Source organism: Lactuca virosa, chromosome 2, assembly GCF_052849685.1.
Source record: "Lactuca virosa cultivar CGN04683 chromosome 2, Lactuca_virosa_CGN04683_v6, whole genome shotgun sequence".
Lineage (NCBI taxonomy): Eukaryota > Viridiplantae > Streptophyta > Magnoliopsida > Asterales > Asteraceae > Lactuca > Lactuca virosa.
Genome location: NC_136427.1, coordinates 63297602 through 63320200, shown reverse-complemented (window position 1 = coordinate 63320200; position 22599 = coordinate 63297602). Strand labels below are relative to the sequence as shown.

At 32.3% G+C, this 22599-nt stretch overlaps 1 protein-coding gene across 2 annotated transcripts; it reads left to right on the top strand.

The window, feature by feature from the left end:
• Positions 1 to 5188: 5188 nt before the first annotated feature.
• Positions 5189 to 15442, top strand: LOC145159132 (DNA glycosylase/AP lyase ROS1-like). Of its 2 annotated transcripts, none has more exons than XM_079078041.1 (18): positions 5189 to 5383; positions 5929 to 7479; positions 8280 to 8669; positions 9438 to 9528; positions 9606 to 10278; positions 10381 to 10460; positions 10945 to 11029; positions 11115 to 11206; positions 11410 to 11478; positions 11576 to 11695; positions 12007 to 12429; positions 13209 to 13245; positions 13332 to 13389; positions 13576 to 13715; positions 14485 to 14550; positions 14701 to 14815; positions 15010 to 15048; positions 15130 to 15442. In XM_079078041.1, exons 2-18 carry the CDS (start codon positions 6054 to 6056, stop codon positions 15240 to 15242), a joined length of 4017 nt encoding a protein of 1338 aa, XP_078934167.1. In that variant the 5' UTR covers positions 5189 to 5383; positions 5929 to 6053; the 3' UTR covers positions 15243 to 15442. The 2 variants fall into 2 exon arrangements, with proteins under 2 accessions (XP_078934167.1, XP_078934168.1); XM_079078042.1 differs by having other exon boundaries at positions 5189 to 5402.
• Positions 15443 to 22599: the final 7157 nt, after the last annotated feature.

The window sequence follows — 22599 nt, the reverse complement described above, 5'->3', positions numbered from 1 at the left end:
GCGGAGGAGAGTCCCACAACCTCAGAAAATGCTTCTTCCGTGAGGGAGGCTTGAAGAAGGATGACAGCCCTCTGATCCGCAACCTGCCATTCCGCAAATGCGGGGTTTGCAACTGATTTTTCCTCAACCAGGTGGTGGGATGGAGGGGCTGCAGAGGAGCCATCAACGTGAGCATAGAGATGCTGATAGGTAAGCAGGGGAGTCATTTGGTTCGCCCACAATAGATAATTGGCGGAGGAGAGGCGGATGGGGATGAGATGGAGGAGAGTGTTCATGGAGAGGGTAGCATCTGTGGAGGAGCCTGCCATGGGGACAAGAAAGAAAGAAAAGAAACCACAGAAGAAGAAGAGAAGATCAGAGATGAGGAGGGAGAGGAAGGGAGGGGTCGATGGCTATGATACGATGTGATTATGAGTTTTCCACACCAAGAGGCATGGGGGTTACCTCATATATATAGTCAATAAAAAAACATATACACCCCTCAAGTATACAGCAAAGAATAAATGACTATACAAATAAATAGCTAGACTAATACCAAACCCAGTTCTAGTCCTAAATAACGTTCTTAAACATAAAGTTTCCAACTTTATGATCTTGCATGGCTATTAAGTGCCCAACACCAAAAACCCTAACTTAACCCAAGGCTTTAACCACTAAAGAGCATGCATGGAGGGAGATGAACAATCAAGATTCCATTTTTATAACTCAAGGCACTCTAAAATGTCCAAAAGGACAACTCATTTGGTCTAGAGTAGTCCATACTCACTTAGACCAAGAACATGGGACTAAAAGCACAAAATTTCACATCTACAAGATCTAATGAGATAATCCACAAGCTCAGAATTTTATACCATCTGGAGGTTGCTCAAGGGGTGAAAAACTCAGAGCTCAAAGCTTGGAGCTCCTTCCTTGCTATGAATTGGCTTTTTTCTTTCCACAATGGACACCAAATCACCAAAATAAGCTCAAAACACCACAAATGGAAATGTAGGTTTGTAAGGTACGAAGTGGGCAATGGAGGCTGATGAGGGGAAGGGATATTGGGAGTTAATGATGCTTAAATAGGGTCCAAACCCTAAAATTTAGGGTTTGAGTCTCAACCATGTACGCCCAACGTACGCAACAGGGGCGCGTTTCTCACTTAAGGCTCCTTGGGACCAAACAACTTCATATTAAGGGTCAAAAATGTAAATTACCAAGGTCTCCATTTGATCCATTAATTGTGCACAATCCTGAAATAAGAACTTCTCGAAACAGGATGTTACAACTCTTTCCACTTAAATTGGATTTCGTTCTCGAAATCACTCCTTACTACTCTCCAAACATACCGACAACTTGGACAATTCTTCCACAACCCCAATTCAAACTAAGAAGTCGACTCATACAGGCGACTGCCTTCCCATACTACAATCAAAACCTAATCTTAGAGGAATTTATTTACCCTGACTAATAATGAAGCCTTGACCCACTATCTTTAACCATTGAAGAAAATCATCACTACTCTGCCCGAAATCCGGAAATCCAATACCTTGTCTGACTATTCACTACTGTTAAACCCTCAACTCGAAAACAAGGCGACTCCCAACACGAGTCTCAACTAAATATAGTGAAACACGAACAACACCAACATATTCAACAAACTCCCTTTAACTATTTCGATAAGTGATAATTTGCTAAAGGTGTGATCCTATAGGATCATATGTTATTGGTAAACATCATTCTAATATGATTCTTGAGCATATAGATCCAACACGATCATGCTGAAAAAAAAGAGAAAAAACTAGCATCCTATATGGACACGTTATACATGTTCCATACTAGTGTTAAGTGTTCCTAATACGAATCTAACACACAAAAGGCGTAAACATGAACATTTACTTTAAGGAAATATTTTAATTAAAAAACTTACTACATTCCAAACTTGTTTAAATCGCTAATATGTTCCAAAAAAAACTTATTATAAAGAAAACTTACCAACACCACTACCATCTCTTCATCATCAAAAGTCATATTTTTCAAAAAATCAAGGTTCAAAATGTCACTCGTAGTACTAGTTTCTGCATATTCCGAAAATAGGCTACATTTCATATATTAGGGGCCACCGAATCGGTTCAAGTATCAAGCTAAAATCGGGTATGAAATACTCTATTTCAGACTAATTTTAGACATTTCAAAAAATAAATAAAATTTTCTTATATATTTTTACATTTAAAATGGTTCATTGAAGCAAAATCACCTAACTTAATCACATAAAGAATTATCAAAACGTGAGTCACTTATGTGTATATCATTTTATCAAATAAAGATATCTACCAAATGAAATAGTTAAAAAACACAAAGTTAAATATTTGAGGACATCCACAATCCATTAAACTCTATAGAGTTCAATGGATTGCCATATGATCCATCAAACACATATACAACAACACACATAACCCATTAAACACCTATTTAATCTTAATCACCACTTTATTCCTTATATTTAAGCATTCAATGATCATTCAACTCTACTCCATGTCACTACCCACACTCCATCCAACTTCTATTCAATCTCAATCATTACCCTATTCAACTCTTATACTACTTACATTGTAGATGTTTTGATAAGTGAAAGACTCTATTTAGACCAACTTGTATACTCCCCCACGCCAAGGGGAGCAGAGAGCTTCCAGGTCAGCATACAACACCACCACATGTGGTGTCAGTATACATACCACATTGAAGAAGAAAGAAGAAGAGGGCTGCAAGAAAGAAGAAGAAAGATGATTAGTCGTTCTCAATTACGGTGACCATATTCCACAACGTCAGAACCACCACGACGCACACATGATGGTGTGCACGATCATGGTGGTCTGCTACTGCGGCAACAAAACTTCTTCGTTGTTGGTATACCTGACGTTCTTATTAAACAAAATCTCATTGAACTAATATATACTTCAAAATATTTCACCTATCTTGGAATATCTTGGAAAACAGAGCCTTGATAATTAAAAATTTTAAATTCTTATATCCATAAATGAAAATTATTAAGAGTTCTTAATTAATGATGATTCTTTCAAGTTACATCGAAACCCATTTACCTTTTACATTATATGTATGTGTTAAATCTTTGAAGTATTGTATAAACTTGAAAAGTAATATGTAACTAGGCATCGAACGGACAAGTAATAGTTCCAATCAGTTCTAAACTTTAGAAACAAAAATTGGAGCAAGTCACGTGTGTGTCGAAACCCAATCGTTTCTAAACTTCGAGGATTAGTTTTAGTTTTGGCAGTTCCGTAACGGTTCTGGTTCTAATAACGGATATCTGATTCTAATTCTCACCCCTAGTCATGTTTCTAAAAAGCTTGTCATGGCTTTGCCATAGTGCACCATGACTTTAAGGTTTATACCTGACGTTACGCCTTAAAAATTTGCCGACTTAAGTCATTTAGATATATAAAAATAAATAATATTAAACTATTCATATCTATTCTAATAATCTTTTTGCTACATGTCACACGTTCATTGATTTGGCCACATATCATTTTATAGTTATTTTCAATTAAATTTTTTCCACATGGCATTTTGTAGTTTTCTTCATTTTATTAAATTTCACATAATATTTAAATATAATAATTGCAATAAATTAATAACAAATGCATATCAATTTCATTAATTGACTTTTCTTCTAATTTCAAAATCTCTAAATTAAAACATCATTAGTTTCCTTTGTTTATTTATCTAAATTATTTGTTTAAATTTAAAACAGAAAAATACTTTAATTTTAATAATTCAATATTTTTCTAATTTTTCTTATAAATTCAAATTTCTAAAATGTTTAGAATTTTATATTTAATTTTTCTTTTAAATAAACTCATGTAATACATGAGTCTTACACCTAATAAAATTATTATTTATATACAGAAATATCGTCTTAAATCACGTTTTGATATGTACAACTAATAAACCTTTGATACTTGATAGGGATAATGACTTAAAAATGTAATATATTTTTTGATTTGTACACATTTGGTCACTGAGTTTTTTCCGTCCACATTTACTCCTTCAACTTGTTAAACTGTAGATATTCAGTATTTATGACCGATTACTCCAGGTTAGCACAAAAAAATGACTTAATAGGGTAATATATTTCTCATTTTGTACACATTTAATCTTTAATATTTTTGTACACATTTAGTCCTTAATATTTTTTGTTTCAAAATAAGTCTTTTTTGTTTTTGTACTCATTCAGTATTTATGAATGATATTTTTATGTTTTTCTCACGACATCTTACGTGGGACAATCATTGATGAGGTGTTTGGGTTTGTTGATGCTTATGTCCATCGTGATCTCGACTGCTTGGTTGCGTAGGTCTCGTGGTTTGGCTTAGGTCTTGTCTTATGAACGTCGTAACTTCTTCATACGATATCAAATTTTAACAATCTTTATATCCACGTGGTCGTTTTTTGAGTCTACTACAACTTTCGTTAAGATTACTCCCGTTAAAATGTAATATTTTTACTTACGATTTTATAAAAAAAAACATCCATATGCATTCATAAAAAACATATGGATATAAAGATTGTAAGTAAAATATATTACTTTTAACGGGAGTAATCTAAACAAAAAGTTGTAATAGACTAAACTACAAACGCATGGATATAAATATCATCAAAATCCAAGATTGTATGAAGAAGTTATGACGTTCAGAACACATGACCTAAGCAACCAAATAGTCGAGATCGCGATGGACATAAGCATCAAAAGCCCCAAACACTTTATTAATGATTGTCCTATGTAAGATGTCGTGAGAAAAAACTAAAGAAATCATTCATATGTACTGAATGATAACAAAAACAAAAATAACTTATTTTGCAAAAAAAATAAAAAAATTAAAGACTAAATGTGTACAAAAATATTAAGGATTAAATGTATACAAAGTGAGAAATATATTACCCATTAAGTCATTTTTACCAGCTAACTTGAAATGGTCGGTCATAAGAACTAAATATGTACAGTTTAACAAGTTAAAAGAATAAATATGGACAAAAAAAAACTCAATAACCAAATATGTATAAATAAAAAAAATATATTACCCTCCTAAGATATATTATCACAAGGTCACGTACCTTATTTAATAAGCTTGCCCCTAATCATATTAAAATAAGAACTTTGCTATTAAAAGAATTTGCTGTTAAAAGATTACTGCGAAAAAGAAGCCATGAATAAAAAAGCCACTTCTCTTCTACTGTGTTTTCTTCTTGCTTCTAATCTTCTCCCACTCTCTCTTCTTCCATGTACACTCTGCTTCCATTTTCATGGCTTATTTTTTCGCCGCCAATCACCGACTGAATTAGATCTCCGGCAACAAAACCTACTTCAGCGACGACTCCGATCAACGTTAGCAGCTTTTTTCACTGTACTTCGTTTTTTCCAGCATTCGTTCAGATTTTCACACAAACTGTGTGTAAACTATGTGTTTTCGTTCTCGAATTTGTGTTTCTTTCAATTTATTAAACGGTCGGATTTCTGCAACTAAGTTTTATACTGTATGCGCGTTTTTTGGGAGATCTGTTGGTTGAAGGAGCTATTTTCGTGTGAAGTAAATGAATTTGACCAACACTTCCTCCCTAACTGAAATTTACTTCCGATTTTACAAATTCAAGCTTTCACATGATATTTTCCTAATTTTTCTCCCTGTTTTCTACTGAAGATTCTTTAGTTTTGAAGCTAAAACTTAAAATGTATAGAAAAAACTAGAAAAGGCAAACACAAATTTCGATGACCAGATAATCATGCACTTCTGTCGTTGAAAACTTCAATTTCATTTGTATCGTTTTCATGGATTTCACCAAAATAATTGCGTAAACGTAGTCACATCAGTTCTATTCTCTTTCTCTCCGACTTTTATCTTATTTCTATAAATATAATTTCTGTTTCTGTAGATAATGTTGAAAAAGGAGTCGAATAATTGAAGGTACGGCACTGTAAAAGCTGAAGATGCTTTTTCCCCATTCTATTTTCATGAATTCTTCATAAAAATAGTTGGGGAAGAAGAACTGGTTTGATAATGGATATAGGGAGAGAGAGTTCATATGAAGGCTACCCAGTTAATGTTTGTTGGACTCCATCCACCCCTGCAAATCCAGATGTTTCAGACCCAAAATCAAACTGCAAAAATGGATCTGAAGAACAACTTGATATGAATGCTGGCATGTATAACAGGTTTTTGATGGATAATGTCTGGAAGAGCATTCCTTGTAGTGATCTGCTTGCACTTGCAGACGCTGCCATCACCACAAAAGTTTCCGGTGGTGGATGTGGCGGCATTGGTGGCAATGACACCAGATTAATCATGCAGTTTGGGAATCAAGATACTGGAAGCAGCAGCAGCTTCACACAACAATGGCAGCCTGATGGAACCAGGTACTTATTTGATCTAAATTCACCTCCAATTGCAACAGAACAAGAAGAATTAATCACAAGCATTTCTACTCAAGTAACACCAGTGACACCAAAGCAAACCATTACAACAGATGAAGATAAAGAAAAACAAGATGAAATGAGGTTTGATGTTGAACAATTACATGATGATGTTTGGGAATTGGAGGTAAATGAGGAGTTTGAAGAGGGGTCAAGTGACGATTTTAACCTCAAGAAAACGCCACAACCGAAACAAAAAAGAAGAAAGCATAGACCAAAAGTGGTCACAGAAGGTCGACCAAAAATTACAAAAAAGCCATTGGCTTCCTCCACAAAGAGGAAATACATCAGGAAGATTGTGAATGAAGCTATTACAGTTCCAAAAACTAGGGATTCATGTAGGAGAAAGATCAACTTTGAGGAAGAGGAGGATTTGCATACGGGAGTTTGGTCAACCGGGCAGTTGACCGGAGACACAATACATGGAAGTCAAACCCTGGGCCCCATTACCCCAAACAAGTCAGAGAAACCCGAAAAGGGTATCAAGCACACATGGTCAAGAGCAAAACGACACATCAGTTTTTCACAAAAAGATGCTAGAAATGACACCAATGCATGTTTTAGCAATGGTGAAGAAGAAAGAGGAACAAAACGAGAATTTGAGTCTTTGGAAGCATATTTACACTTTCCTGAAATCTACAAGAAAAAGAGAACCACAAAGTGTCGGAGTTCCATCACATCAAGGGCAATTTCGTCCATTTGGTTTCCAAAAAACAATAGTTTCAGCTTTCAAGCTCTTCGGTTTAAAGTTCGTGAAAGATCAAGAGTTTACAAGCACATGTGGGGATTTAGTCATGTGGGGAGTGTGAGAAAGAAGAGAAGTAAGGGTGTAAAACGGATGCGTGATTTGGCTTCATTTGGTGGAATATGGTTGGATCATAAGAGAGCATTAACATGCATGGAAGCTCTTTCTGCTGATTTTGGTGTTAATATAGCAACAAAGAAACGAACAAAGAGAAACTCTATTGTGTCATCTTCATATCATAACCACTACTTCCTCACAAACCATCTAGGTACTAATCAATGTCTTCTTTTAATGACATCGATCTCATATCAATGGGAAAAAAAATTGATTTTTTTAAAAAGATGGCATAGAGATTCGCTCTTGATCTCTTGTATGTGCAAAAGACATGAATGCCCTTTTCGTCCTCATCATTGGAAGTAGCCTAGAAGGATGCATTGGACTAGGAGTGATGTTAATGGGGCAAAATTTGCATAATTTTGTCCCACCCAAAAAGGTGGAAGAGAGACTTCCTCTCGATCTCTCGTTTGTGCAAAAGACGTAAATGCCCTTATTGCCCTAATTATGACATTGTGGCCCTAGAAAGCTTGCTTGGCATGTGTTGGACTCGAACCGAGACTAATGTCAATGGAATAAAAAAAATTCATTTTTTTTGTCCACCCAAAAAGTTTTGATTGAGACTCGCTCTCGATCTCTGGTCTATGCAAAAGACGTAAATGCCCTCCTTGTCCTCATCATCGAAAGTAACCTCGGAAAGCTTGTGTTTGACATAAAAAGTGGACTAAAGAATCGCTCTCAATTTCTCGTCTATGCAAAAAGACGTAAATGCCCTCCTCGTCCTCATCATCAGGAGTATCCCGAAAGGCTTATTTGTACTGCTTTTGGCATGCATTGGACTGGGACTACGAGTGAGACCGGTGTCAATGGGACAAAATTTGCATCTTTTATCCCTCCCAAAAAAGGGGTCATCTATACAAAAGACATAAATGCCCTCAGTGCAAAAGTGTGTCTAGTCTTGTCCTATGAAGAACAAGAAACTAAATCATTTTTTTCTCTATTCACTTAATCCAGGTTTTGGATGGAAAACCGCATACGATATCAATTCACTCATAAATCAATTCAAGAATTTGGACATCAACAACCAAAGGGTGGAAAAAGATGGACATGCACTTGTTCCATACTTGACAAGATTCCAAGAGAAGAATGGAATTGTTTTATATCAACAAGATAGAAGTGTTGTTCCTTTTGAAGATGATTATAATCCATTGAAGAGAAGAATTCCACGCCCTAAAGTGGATCTTGATGAGGAAACAAGTAGAGTTTGGAGACTTTTGTTGGAAGATATAAACAGTGAAGGAATAAATGGGACAGATGATGATAAGACAAAATGGTGGGAAGATGAAAGAAATGTATTCAAGGGGAGAGCAGTTTCCTTCATTGCAAGAATGCACCTTGTCCAAGGTGATGTTTTTTTTTTTTTTTTTTTTAAACCATGCTGATAAAATAAAAAGAAATTAATTTTACTAAAGGATTAATGTCATAAATGGGTAATCAAGTATATGTGTTTTGATGTAAATGGGTTACGAATTATTTCTTTTTGTTCACAAAATACCATTAAAACCCATTAAAATAAAGGTTAATCTCATAAAAGACCTTATATTTTGTGTTTTTTCCGGATTAAACCTCAAAAATTATTTTTTGCCTGAAAAAGACCTTGTATTTTTTTCCAAAAAAAAAAATGTAAAATGTGAGGGTTTTTTTAGAGAAACTAAAAAAATTGAGGGTTTATTTGGAAGTATTTAGAAGGTTGAGGGTTTTTTTCGGAAAAAAAAAATACAAAGTTGAGGGCTTTTTCGGAAAAAATGAAAAAATACAAGGTCTTTTTCAGGCAACTTTTTTTTTTTTTTTTTGAGATTTAATCCGGAAAAAAACACAAAATATAAGGTCTTTTATAAGATTAAACCTTAAAATAATGATATTTTATGAACACAAGGTTCTAGTTGATTACCTTCTGATGGTATTTTTTAAAAACAATGGTGTTTTATAAGATTAAACATTAAAATAATGATATTTTATGCATGTTCATTACTTTAACTTTTAACATACTTAATCAGTTAAACTTATAGTTTTTGCACAAAAAAGACGTTAATGCCCTCCTAAGTCCTATCAAAGACTTTTGTCCCTTGTAACAAATGCAACATAATAACCAAAATGAAATTTTTATTTCAGGTGATAGACGTTTCTCTTGTTGGAAAGGGTCAGTTGTAGACTCAGTTACAGGTGTTTTCCTTACACAAAACGTATCAGATCATGCATCAAGGTACACTAAATATTATAAAAACTAAATATAAATTCACAACACCGAATTTTTATATATATATTTGTTCATTTTTTCAGTTCAGCATTCATGTCTCTAGCTGCAAAATACCCCTTAAAGTCAAAAAGCATCCATGAACCCTTTGAAGAAGACAAATCAATCAAACCCATAAAAGAATCATGTGATTTTGATATAGAAGAATCCATCACATGGTATGAACATGAAGAAAATCCAGATCAAAAACTAGCTCAAGATCTTAATTCTATGACCCTACAAAACTCTGATTCATATGAAGAAAAAGAAGTTGTTCATAGCAATGAATATATTGATCATAGTGGAAGTGAACAAAGTGGAATATCAACAGAATCTACAACCCAAGAAACACAGAATTTAAAGTTAAACATTATCTTTAATCAAGAAACTCAAGAAAATAATTGTGATCTACAAAAGGCTATTTCAGAAGTCACTGAAAGCAACAACAACAACAACAACAACAACATTGAGGAAAGTTCAAGAGGTTTGAATGAAGATGGAAAGCTTGTAACAAAAAAGGGTAAAACCGGAAAAGAGAAAAAGATTAAAATCGATTGGGATAGTTTGAGAATCAAAGCAGAAATTAATCATAAGAGAGAAAGAACACCAAATAATATGGATTCATTGGATTATGAAGCATTAAGATTAGCAGATGTTAATGAAATTGCTGACACTATAAAAGACAGGGGTATGAACAATATGCTTGCTGAAAGAATTAAGGTACACCTATATTACATATATGTTAATGTAATAATGTCATTATTTTTTTGTTTTGTTTTGAATAAAAATTTATAAAAAAAAAAAAAAAAAAAATCTACACAGGATTTTCTGAATCGACTTGTAAGAGACCATGGAAGCATAGATCTTGAATGGTTAAGAGATGTTCCACCAGATAAATCCAAGTAAGAAAAATAACATCAAATTTATATTACACGAATGGTCCCTATGGTTTGTGGTAATTTGCAGGTTTGGTCCCTAACTTATTTTTTTAACTCGGAAGGTCCCTACAGTTTGTTTTTGTTGTGCACTTGGTCCTTGTCTTACCTAAAAAAGACTATTTTGCCCTTGATTTTTTAATTTATTTAAATAAACACACTTCCAACCCCACTTCCACCTCACCTTACCTACCTCATTTTATTTAAATAAATTAAAAAATCAAGGGCAAAATAGTCTTTTTAGGTAAGACAAGGACCAAGTGCACAACAAAAACAAACTGTAGGGACCTTCCGAGTTAAAAAAATAAGTTAGGGACCAAACCTGCAAATTACCACAAACCATAGGGACCATTCGTGTAATTTACTCTTTTTTTTTTTCTAAATCTATTATGAATTAATGATATGTGAGATAAGAAAATTAATGATATGAATTTATATTGTTTGGTGTTAGGGAGTATCTACTGAGCTTTAGAGGTTTGGGGTTGAAAAGTGTGGAGTGTGTACGCCTACTTACACTTCATCATCTTGCTTTTCCAGTAAGAACTAAATAAAAAAAAATCTTTTTTTTTAATTATTGTATTATTTAATTAAATAATAAAAATTTGGTATGTGTTTAATTAGGTTGACACAAATGTGGGGCGTATAGCTGTAAGACTTGGATGGGTACCCTTACAACCACTTCCCGAGTCTCTTCAGTTGCATCTTTTAGAATTGTAAGCTTTTTAGAGCTCTTTTTGATGATGAGGATTAGGAGGGCATTTCCGTCTTTTTCACAAACAAGCCCCATTACTTTTTATTACAGACAAAAAGTTGCAATTTTTGTCTTACTGCATGTCAAACACAGTACAAGTCTGTTTATAAAAACATTTGGGATTATGAAAAAAAAAATGATAATGTTTATGTTTTTTTTTTACAGGTATCCGGTTTTGGAGTCTATACAAAAATATTTGTGGCCACGGCTTTGTAAATTAGACCAAAGAACTTTGTAAGACAATTTACATATATTATAAAAAAAACATATTTACATATATTATAAAAAAAAACATTACATTTTTGGTAATCTTTTATTGCATGATTATTAGGTATGAATTACATTATCAGATGATTACTTTTGGGAAGGTTTTTTGTACAAAGAATAAACCGAATTGTAATGCATGTCCAATGAGAGGAGAATGCAGACATTTTGCAAGTGCATTTGCAAGGTTTAAGTTCAAACCAACATCTCTCTTTTTTAATTCAAATATCCAACATTTTTCTTTTTTACAAAAAATTATTATGATGATGAGTCTTTTCACAACTCTTATAAACATAAAGGTCATAACCTCATATTCTAAAACACCATAAAAAGACGTAAATGCCCTCATCCTTGTCATCGAAATTAACCCTAGAAACAAAAATTGCAATTTTTTGTTTCACCCAAAAAGGTAGGACATGGATCTTGATATCTCGACAATGTAAAAGACATAAATGCCCTCCTCATCCTCCAAAAACTAATAAAAAAAAATTACTACAGTGCAAGGCTTTCCCTACCAGCCCCAGAGGAAAAAAGTATAGTAACTGCAACTGAAAACAAACCACCCACCGGAATCATCACCCACCACCACCTACTGCCACCACCAAACCACCACCTGCCGCCAGACTCCGACATCCAAAACCACCACCCTATAATCGAAGAACCAACAACACCAGAGCCAGAAAAGATGGAAGAATTTGATATGGAGGATTTCTGTGAAGAAGAAGAAGATTCTGAAGAAATCCCAACAATTAGACTTAATATGGAAGAGTTTACACAGAATTTGCAGACTTATATGGAAAATAATATGGAACTTGAAGAAGGTGACATGTCAAGGGCATTAGTGTCATTAACATCAGAAGCTGCTTCTATTCCCACACCTAAGCTTAAAAATGTCAGCCAGCTAAGAACAGAGCATCAAGTGTAAGTATACATGCTTTATCCTAATTGGAAATATATATATATATATATATATATATATATATATATATATAAGGACAAACATACTTTCACCTTTTTTATCGATTTAGTCATAACTTTTTACTATAGTTATTAAACTAGTATACCTTTTGACATTGGAAAAAAAGTTAAAATACAGAAAAACGCACTTTTATGATTTCACAATTTATCATATTGTTTTTTGGGTTAATCTCATAAAAGACCTTATATTGTGTGTTTTTTCCAGATTAAGCCTCAAATTTATTTTTTTACTGAAAAAGACCTTGTATTTTTTTTTTTCATTTTTCCGAAAAAACCCTCAACTTTGTCTTTTTTTTTCCGAAAAAAAACCCTCAACCTTCTAACTGCTTCCAAATAAACCCCCGACTTTTTTAGATTCTCGAAAAACCCCTCAAATTTTACAATTTTTTTTGGAAAAAAATGACTAAAAGGGCCAGATTGGAAAAAATGAAAAGATACAAGGTCTTTTTCAGTCAAAAAATAAATTTAAGATTTAATCTGGAAAAAACACACAATATAAGGTCTTTTATGAAACTACCCTTTATTTTATTTTTTACAGAAAAACCATATTATTTAGGGAAATTTCATGGTTATACTTTTTTCCAATCAAACCATAAAAGTTTCAAACGCATTTTCCAAATTAACCATTCTGACATGATAACAACATATTTATTTATTTATTTATTTTGTAATTTACTGTTTATAATAACAACATATTTCTAACCCTTATATCAATGTTACAGATATGAGCTTCCAGATTCACATCCTCTCTTGGAAGGGGTAAGTAAGCATACATTTTAGAAAACACAAATTTTATTTTCATTAATTTTATTTTTTTTTCAAACAAATGTTTCTCTAAATTCCAGCTGGACAAACGAGAGCCTGATGATCCTTGCTCATACCTCCTTGCAATTTGGACACCTGGTAAACTACTACTATTTTACTTTCAATAATTTTTCTTATTATACCATTTAAAATTGCTTTGTATTTAAATGACAATGTTATAATTAAATCGATTTTTCAAAGTACAATGTTGTAATAGGAAGAAATTAAAATTGCTATTTCTTCCATTTTAATTTTAATTTTTTTTTTTTTTTTTTTAAATAATAGGTGAAACTGCTGAATCGATTCAGCCACCAGGAGGACAATGTAGCTCTCAAGAATCTGGTAACTTATGTCATAATGAAACATGTTTTTCATGCAACAGCATACGAGAAGCAAATTCCCAAACTGTTAGAGGAACACTCTTGGTAAATTACTTTTTTGCCCCTATGCTATAATTGTCATGTTTCCTAAAATTAACGGATCAAGGACTAAAAACGTTAAGAAACAGTGAAATAGGGATGAAAATTAAATAAATAAATTAAAAAATTCAAAGCAAAAGGATTCCTTTTTGGTCAATATTCGAATAATTCGATATAACTCAGGGACCAAAAATGTAATTTATATCCAATTTATTATTGTCCCTACACTATAATGGGCATATTTCCTAAAATTAATGAATCAAGGACTAAAAACTTTAAGAAACAGTGAAATAGAGATGTAAAAAAAAAAAAGCAAAAGGATTCCTTTTGGTCAATATTCGAATAATTCGATATAACTCGGGGACCAAAAATGTAATTTATATCTGATTTATTTTGTTCCCTACACTAATCGTCATATTTCCTAAAATTAACGAATCAAGGACTAAAAAAGTTAAGAAACAGTGAAACAGGGATGAAAACTGAAAAAAAAAAAGCAAAAGGATTCCTTTTTGGACAATATTCGAATAATTTGATATAACTCAGGGACCAAAAGTGTAATTTATATCTGATTTATTATTGTCCCTACACTATAATCGGCATGTTTCCTAAAATTAATGAATCAAGGACTAAAAACTTTAAGAAACAGTGAAATAGGGATGAAAAAAAAAAAGCAAAAGGATTCCTTTTTGGACAATATTTGAATAATTCGATATAGTTCAGGGACCAAAAATGTAACTTATATCTGATTTGGATCTTATATGTATACGATGAATAGATTCCATGTCGAACTGCAATGAGGGGGAGCTTCCCACTCAATGGCACATACTTTCAAGTTAATGAGGTAATTAATAGCAATGTCCTTTCATTTTGTTTTTTCATATTGTAATATTGTACTTTGAAAAATCTACTACAAAGCAATTTCTACTGATATAATTAAAATATTAGATTTTTCAATGTATAATTTTGAAAAAAGTTTTTGGTTGAAATGTAGGTGTTTGCAGATCATGACTCTAGCCTTAACCCAATTGATGTTCCAAGATCTTGGTTATGGAATTTACCAAGAAGAACAGTCTACTTTGGAACTTCCATACCAACAATATTTAAAGGTAAAAATGAGATAAACATTTACATACAAAAAAATTAATACAGAAATAAAAAAAAGTGGTTTAAATTGGTTAAAGTACAAGTGTTTTTCTGTATTTTATTTTTGCTACATAATATCAGTGTAAAAAGTTCATATTAAAATAACTCTACGAATACTGTGTTTTTAACTTTTTTATAAATCAACTTTTATTACCAGGCTTGACTACAGAAGGTATTCAATACTGCTTCTGGAGAGGTATGTAGAGATATAGTTTCTAATTTATATAGTTTAATAAAAATCTTTGACTGATAACAAAATACCTAAATTGCCCCTTAGGGTTTGTTTGCGTGAGGGGATTTGATCAGAAGACACGGGCCCCACGTCCCTTAATGGCAAGACTACACTTCCCAGCTAGTAAATTATCAAGAGGAAGAAATTATGAAAATTAGATATAAATGGATGGATGCGCATACATTTGGTGATTAAAAAAAAAAAAAAAAAAAAAAAAAAGGCTGACTGATGACATGATTTATGGTTTAGAGATGATAGAGGCACATGACTAATTTGTAATAATAAAAAGTAACATATTTTTCTTAGTTTTTTTAACCCAAATAGGCGATTTACTTTAATTAAAGTCAAATATACATAAGAGACCTAATCTAAACCCTAATCATTAACGGTATGATTGTCAACAATTACACAGCATCAATAAACAATGATTAACAATATGTCAATATTAGTTTCTAAACATCAATAAACAAATATTTCAAACATTAAATATCAACCAGAAGTTTAATTTGACAACTACTCGACAATGGATCCACACAAACGCAAGTATTCTAAGAAATTTCGATATTCATGTACATAGATGATAGAACGCTAGCGGAATTAAAGCTTAGCGAGAATTAATTGAATCTGAACATTGATCGATGATCATACGATAAATTCATAAGATCGAACTTACCTTTTTCAAATGAATAGACCTGTAAGGAAGTAACTTACACGTAGATAGAAATATGAAGACGACTTCAACTGAATCCGGTGGCGGAGCCGGCGAAGGTGGCGGCAAGAACGAAAGTGCGCGGTGGAGATTTGTGAGTTTTACCGCCAAATTGGTTTTCGACTTTTCGGTTGAATGTAAGTTTTATATAAAATTGGGAAGATGACACTTTCCCCCCTAACATTTTGAACAAACATAAGTTACCCCCCTCCCTTCAACAAACTTTTGCATTCGTATTCTATAAATTATGAATTTGCTTTCAGTTGGGTGTTGTTTTTTTAGTAACGAAGTTAATAGCGATAACCCTTGAAAATAAATCCCTTAGAAAATAGAGAGAATTAAGTATTAAACATAAAAACATTATACGTCCAAAATAATTTTTAAATACTATATTATTCTTCATAAAATTTTAAAATATTATATTTGTCTAAATCTTTTTTTTTATATTTTAAAATCCTTATTTTTACCAATTGAATATTATACTTTCTTATAAACCTAAGTTTAAAATATCTTATATATACTTATAACTTTCAAAATATCATTATTTATACAACTTATTAATTTAATAATTTTCAATAAGTTATAAATAACTACATAATTAATCCTATTAGAGCAATTTTGTTTTTTCGCCACTTCTATTTTTATTATGAAGTTTGAAAATGTAAATATCAAAAAAATTATTTATTATCAATGTCGTACCACATGGTAATTAAGGCAACCCTTGTTTATTTATGTGCACAAAATGTTTTTATTCTAGCAAACTAGTAATTAAGGTGCTGTTTGTTTTTTCTAAAAAGCCACTTCCGACCACTTATTGTTGCGCCGCGCAGTACACGCGCAACATTTGGTCATTCGCAGTTGTTTGTTTTTCAGAAGACTTCTAACTTAAAAACGGTTGTGCGTATACTGTGTGGCGCATCACTAGACCATCTGCTTCAAAAATCTTCACACCTTACTTTAACTTATTGCAGCAGTCTGCAGATGTTAAAAAAACAAACAGGCCTTTTATTACATGGTGCAGCCGTTTGATCCACCTCTGCGAGGATTGCAGAGGTGGTCCGCAGACTCTAGACATTTTCGCTTCAAAAAAACAAACAACACCTAAATAAACATGGTTATGAACAGCTCAAAGGACATATTTCTTGTCGAAAACCACTTCTTAAAGAAACAACCAAAGCATAATAATTAAAACCATACAAAACACATTGAGTCGACATTGTATTTTGAAAAAAAAAATGTCATAACCAACAAAAAAAACATATAAAAAGGACCAACTGTTTTCACGAGCTTCTTTCATAAACTCCCAAATACTTTACCATGAGACTTTGTATTTTTTCCATATATCCTAAAATAAATAAAAATATTATTATCATGGTATAAGTATTAATATCTTTTTATGAAATAAAACAAAGAAAATAAAGAATTAAGTAACATTTTAAAGGTGGATGTTTCACTTGAATCCAAACCTTCACATGCGGAATTCTTATATGTCTTTCATAAACTCTCAAATACTTTTAAACTACTATGAGACTTTGTATTTTTTTTCCACATATCCTAAATTAAATTAAAGTATTATTATCATGCATAAGTATTGAATTATTGATATTTTTTTATGAAATAAAACAAAGGAAATAGAGAATTAAGTAATTTTTTAAAGGTGGATGTTTCACTTGAATCCAAACCTTGACATGTGGAATTATTACATGCCTTTATGATGTCCATACTCACCACAACGCGGACACTTGTGCATTTTTTTAAAGAACCACATGCTTTTGAAATTGCTTTGATGTCAGGAGAATCACTAAATGCCAAATAATTGGGAGAAAATATATTCGTTTATTGGAAAACATCCATCTGGACGACAAAAACTAGAATTAAACCGTTAGATGAGTCTAAAAGAAGACACAAATGATTATGATGTGGGTGAGCATGGACACCATGGAAATACAGGCAAGAATCTGCATCTCAAAGTATGAATCCAAATTAAACATCCACCTCTAAAATGTTATTCAAATTTCCATTTGATTTGTTTTATTTCAATGCTAATAATATATTTATTTATTTTAGAAGACGTGTAAATAATAGAAAATGTTGTGGTAGCTTGGTTGTATTGGGTCTATATGAAAAAATCTCATGAAAATAGTTGATCATTTTTATATGTTTTTTTTGTTGGTTAACTATTCTTTTTTTTTTTTGAAATACAATACCCATTGAATGTGTTTTGTATGTTTTTCTTTATCAGTGAGTACAAAAACATTGGTTTTTTATGTAACACCCAAAAAAAATTTATATTTATTTATAATCAATATTAAAGAAACAATAATGTTATCCTTTGTTAAAAAATTCCAAAGTAAAGTGTTAGAATGAAATAAAAGGTTCTTCAAAACAAATGCGAAAGTCTCAAACCCATGTTACATAGTCATAAAAGCCATAAATAAAAATAACTGAAAACTAAATGAATGTGAATGTCAACTGTAGTCATGTCGTTTTCTTTCCCTTATTCACCCTAGGGGATCCTAAAAAGGTTAATAGATAACGAGTAAGCATACACATTGCATAACGCCTAATGAGCATACACATTACTCACTCATTATATTAATCATATATCTACATATAGCACATGCATTCACATAACATTCATACAACACATAAACTCCTAACACATATTTTTGGTACAAAGTACATTCCTTTTATGTCCAGAGAGTACCCAGAGGGTATCATCATGGATTTGTTCCTCTCCAGGTTACCACAAAGGGTATCATGGATATGTTCATGTTCCAGATTACCATGAGAGTATTATGGACTCGTTCCTTTCCTTGTCCATTCTACCCCTCAGGATATTCGTGGACAACATTAAACATAAACAGGCAAAGTCAACATAGTAAGTAAAGTTGTAACTCACTTGAATAACAAGTCGTATGAGCAATACTAATGATGTGAGCTAGGATAGACTTCCTCTCTAATCAACCTACATATGTTACATGTATTCACTACTGTTGGAGATAGTGTCCAATGTCATTAACCATTAGTAATATTTCTAAATAATAACATGGTCATTTTGGGTTGGTCTTATGACACAATTAGCAATAAGGAAATGGAGAAAAATAAGTTGTTAATTTATTATGAATTAATAAATTATTTTGGTAACTAATAAAATAGTTTTAATTAATTAAAATGCTTGAATATTAATTAATTTCTAGAGATTAACTGAAATATTCTAGAAGCCTCTTGGAAGATGATGAAACGAAATTAAGGATATATATCCTTAAATATGGAAGGTTTTGATAAGGATAAGGATTATCCAAGGAAACTAATCAGCTTAAAGATTATGGCTACTGCTTATGAATAAGGTGATAGAGATCAAACCCTAGAGCACTTTTTCCACCAAACTTTTGTTCTCCCTCTCTCCTATATCTTTTTGCGGTTGAATTTTATATCCCCGCTCTTGGGATATAGAAATTTCAACTAATCCAAAGGATGAAGGATAAGGATTTGATAAGGATAAGGATTATCCTAGGAAACTAATCAGCTTAAGGATTATGGCTACTGCTTATGAATAAGGTGATAGAGATCAAACCCTAGAGCACTTTTTCCACCAAAATTTTGTTCTCCCTCTCTCCTATATCTTTTTGTGGTTGAATTTTATATCCCCACTCTTGGGATATAGAAATTTCGACTAATCCCTCAATAAGGTTTTCCTTGTTTTGGTTTTTGGAGTCTTGGGTCTGACTGTATTAAAGGGATTCTCCTTTGGGTCCTTCATCATTTGCAAGAGTTTTCAATCACAAGAACTCAATCAAAAGATCAAGATGTTATTATTCTTACTTAGATCGTTTTGGCACCTCGTTGCTATAATAATAAAACCTACATCCTAGAGTGCATGTACACTTAGGTAACTTTTGTTTGTTTCTACTGCCTTGTTAGAGTGTATTGATGTTATAAAAACCCAACAACTACTTAGATCACATTCCAAATTATTACTTTATGATACTTATAAAGTACTTTATTTTTACTTATACTTTCGGTACAACAACATGTTTTGTTGACTTATTTACCACCTTTAAACCCGATCTTTTATTAAGATTATTACTTATTATTAAAGCATACTCTTTTACCTTTCCATGGATATAAAGTACATGCTCATATGATTTTTGGTTAATTTATTATGAATTTTACAAGTTGACTAATGAAACAATTAACTTTTCTGACCAAGCTGCAAAGATTTCAACTTTTACCCTAGGCTTGGAATTAGGTTAAGCGGTTAAAATTTAAGGGAAACTAGACTCCCTCACCTTTCTATAAAAGTAAACCTCACGAAATTTGGATGCTCCATTGATTTTATACGATTTTTTTGAAGAAAATGATAGATTACAGCAAAATGTTAAACAATCTCTTGACAGCACGAAACAAGACAGGGTTTTCGACCCACTTAAGAGCATAATCATCCTAGAAAATCTATAGACAAACGGTAGTAGACATTCATAAATTTCCAATTATGTAACTTTCATAGTCAATCGATTCCTAGAGAATTTTCTATTATTTTAGAAGTTACCGACAAATTACATGAACTTATATCGTTAACCTTATTTCCAAGTCTCCCTTTTACCCACCCATTAAGTACTTAATCAATAAGCCTTTGAGCATCAATTCATAAAGTATTAATGTAACGACCCAAAAATCAGAGGTAAAAATTTCATTTTTATTATAGCTAAAAATTGATACCATTTATTTCAAACGTGTCAAATTCTCATTAAGTAAAACATTTATCAGAGTTCGTCCCAAAAACATTCATTGCGGAATCATAGGTGTGTGCACTGCGATCAATCCGAGCTTTTCCCTTCCAAAACGATGATACCTGAAACCATAAACAAAACATGTAAGCACGAAGCTTAGTGAGTTTCCCAGAGCATACCATACACACAATCCACATATCACATATCATGTTAGCTATAAAAGCTATTTGTATCACATATCCTGCTAGCTATAGAAGCTACATATAACACATAAGTCATGCATACATAAACCTAGGAATGTCATGGGCTACCCCACATGGTCTTACATCCAACGTGTTATGGGCTCCCCCACATGGTCTTTACCTAGGAATGCCATGGGCTACCCCACATGGTCTTACATCTAATTGCCACGGGCTCCCCCCGGGGTCTTCCATGCAATAACACACATAACATATCACATATCACAGAAATATCTACAGATAGTGCAATCTTACCCTGAAAGTTTTTACATTGGAAAACGAGATCAATATATGCAGGATGAAGATGAAACAAGAAAATTTGGTTGTTAGACAAGAGTTTGACAAATTGAAATGGAAGTTATTTACTTTTAAAGTTGTGATGTTTGTGTTGTTTGTGTTTAACAAGTAGTTAGATGTATTATAAAAAGTGTATTCACAGTTGTATTTTGACAAAATGTTGTATTTTGTTTGATGTATTAAGACTAAATCTTGTTGATTAATGAAAGTTCGATGTTTTACTGGTTTGAAACAATTGTTAATGTGTTAAATAGGTTAGTGAATTGAAAATGATCCAGATTAACCACAACAACAACAACAAACATTTGTTAATATGTTAAATAGGGGTAAAATGGTCTGTATTAACGACCGCAGCAAAAAACATGTAAAATCCAAGATAAAGAACCAAAAACCAACATGTAATCTAGATAAAAGACAAAGTTTTAAGATTTCATTAGCATGTGCAACATTACAAAACTGTGTCTACATTTGTCCTAATATGTCAAGATGTGTCATGACAATTACCAAAATTAAAAGACTAAAAGTTTGTCTTTCCATAAAATATTTAAACATATAATCATTCCAACATCATTCGGTGTTGATCATTGTTTCCTTCTTTCTTCAAGACCTTCCTCTTCGACCCTAACTTGGTAATTCTTTCTAAGTATTTCCTTATCATCTTCACAGTTGCAACGACAGGAACCTCATCCACTTAAACTGCATCCTCCACTTGAATTGCTTCCTCAGGAACCTCCTCCACCTGAACATCCTTCCACTTGAACTCTTTTAGCTCCTCCTCCACTTGAACTCTTTCAACTGGATCTTCAGGTTAAACCTCCACTTGAACCTCCTTTATGGTTTTGGTGCAAAAAACCTTTATAATGAACATCCATTGTCAAATACTTACTTGGTGATGAATCTGAGGCCATCTTCTTCACAAATAAAAGTTGCATTCAACAATTGTCTTCAATTTCATAACCCTAATCTTCGATTGACAAGACATGGTGTAGAATCGAGGGTTGAGGTGTTTGTAATCATATGATTGTGGAACCCCAATTTAAGGAGAAACGGGGTTGAATTGTATATTAATTCCATGTAATACATGTTATCGATAATTAAACGATGTCATTGAAGGAAATTTTGCCCAAAATTGTTGAGGCATATACACAAACAAGTTAGATTGTTTGTTGACTAAAAAAAAAGACCAAGCGAACAAAATCAATATTTAGTTACCCACTCCAAGAAATAATTTAGACCTAAAGACCGAAAAACAAAAACAAAAACAGCCAATACGTGGCTCATTAACAATATTTTACAAACTAACAAAATTTCAATATATCCTTGACAAAAAAAAATAATAAAATAAAATAAGAATATATAGGGAAAGAAGCATTGTTTTAAAAAATTTCCAAATGTGTAAAAAAGTAACAAAGACAAATCATTAAAAAGGGAACTAAAAAACTAGCAATTAAATACCTCACAGATTTCATACACTTTGGGCTTTGTTTTCTTTAAATCATGGTGCTATATATATAAATGTTAATTTTCGAAAAGGATG

Excerpts from the sequence above, each read along its gene's own strand:
- LOC145159132 (XM_079078041.1), top strand. The coding sequence starts at position 6,054 with ATGGATATAGGGAGAGAGAGTTCATATGAAGGCTACCCAGTTAATGTT. Across the intron at positions 11,696-12,006 it reads TTTGCAAGTGCATTTGCAAG|TGCAAGGCTTTCCCTACCAG; the intron begins GTTTAAGTTCAA and ends AAATTACTACAG. Across the intron at positions 13,716-14,484 it reads CTGTTAGAGGAACACTCTTG|ATTCCATGTCGAACTGCAAT; the intron begins GTAAATTACTTT and ends TACGATGAATAG.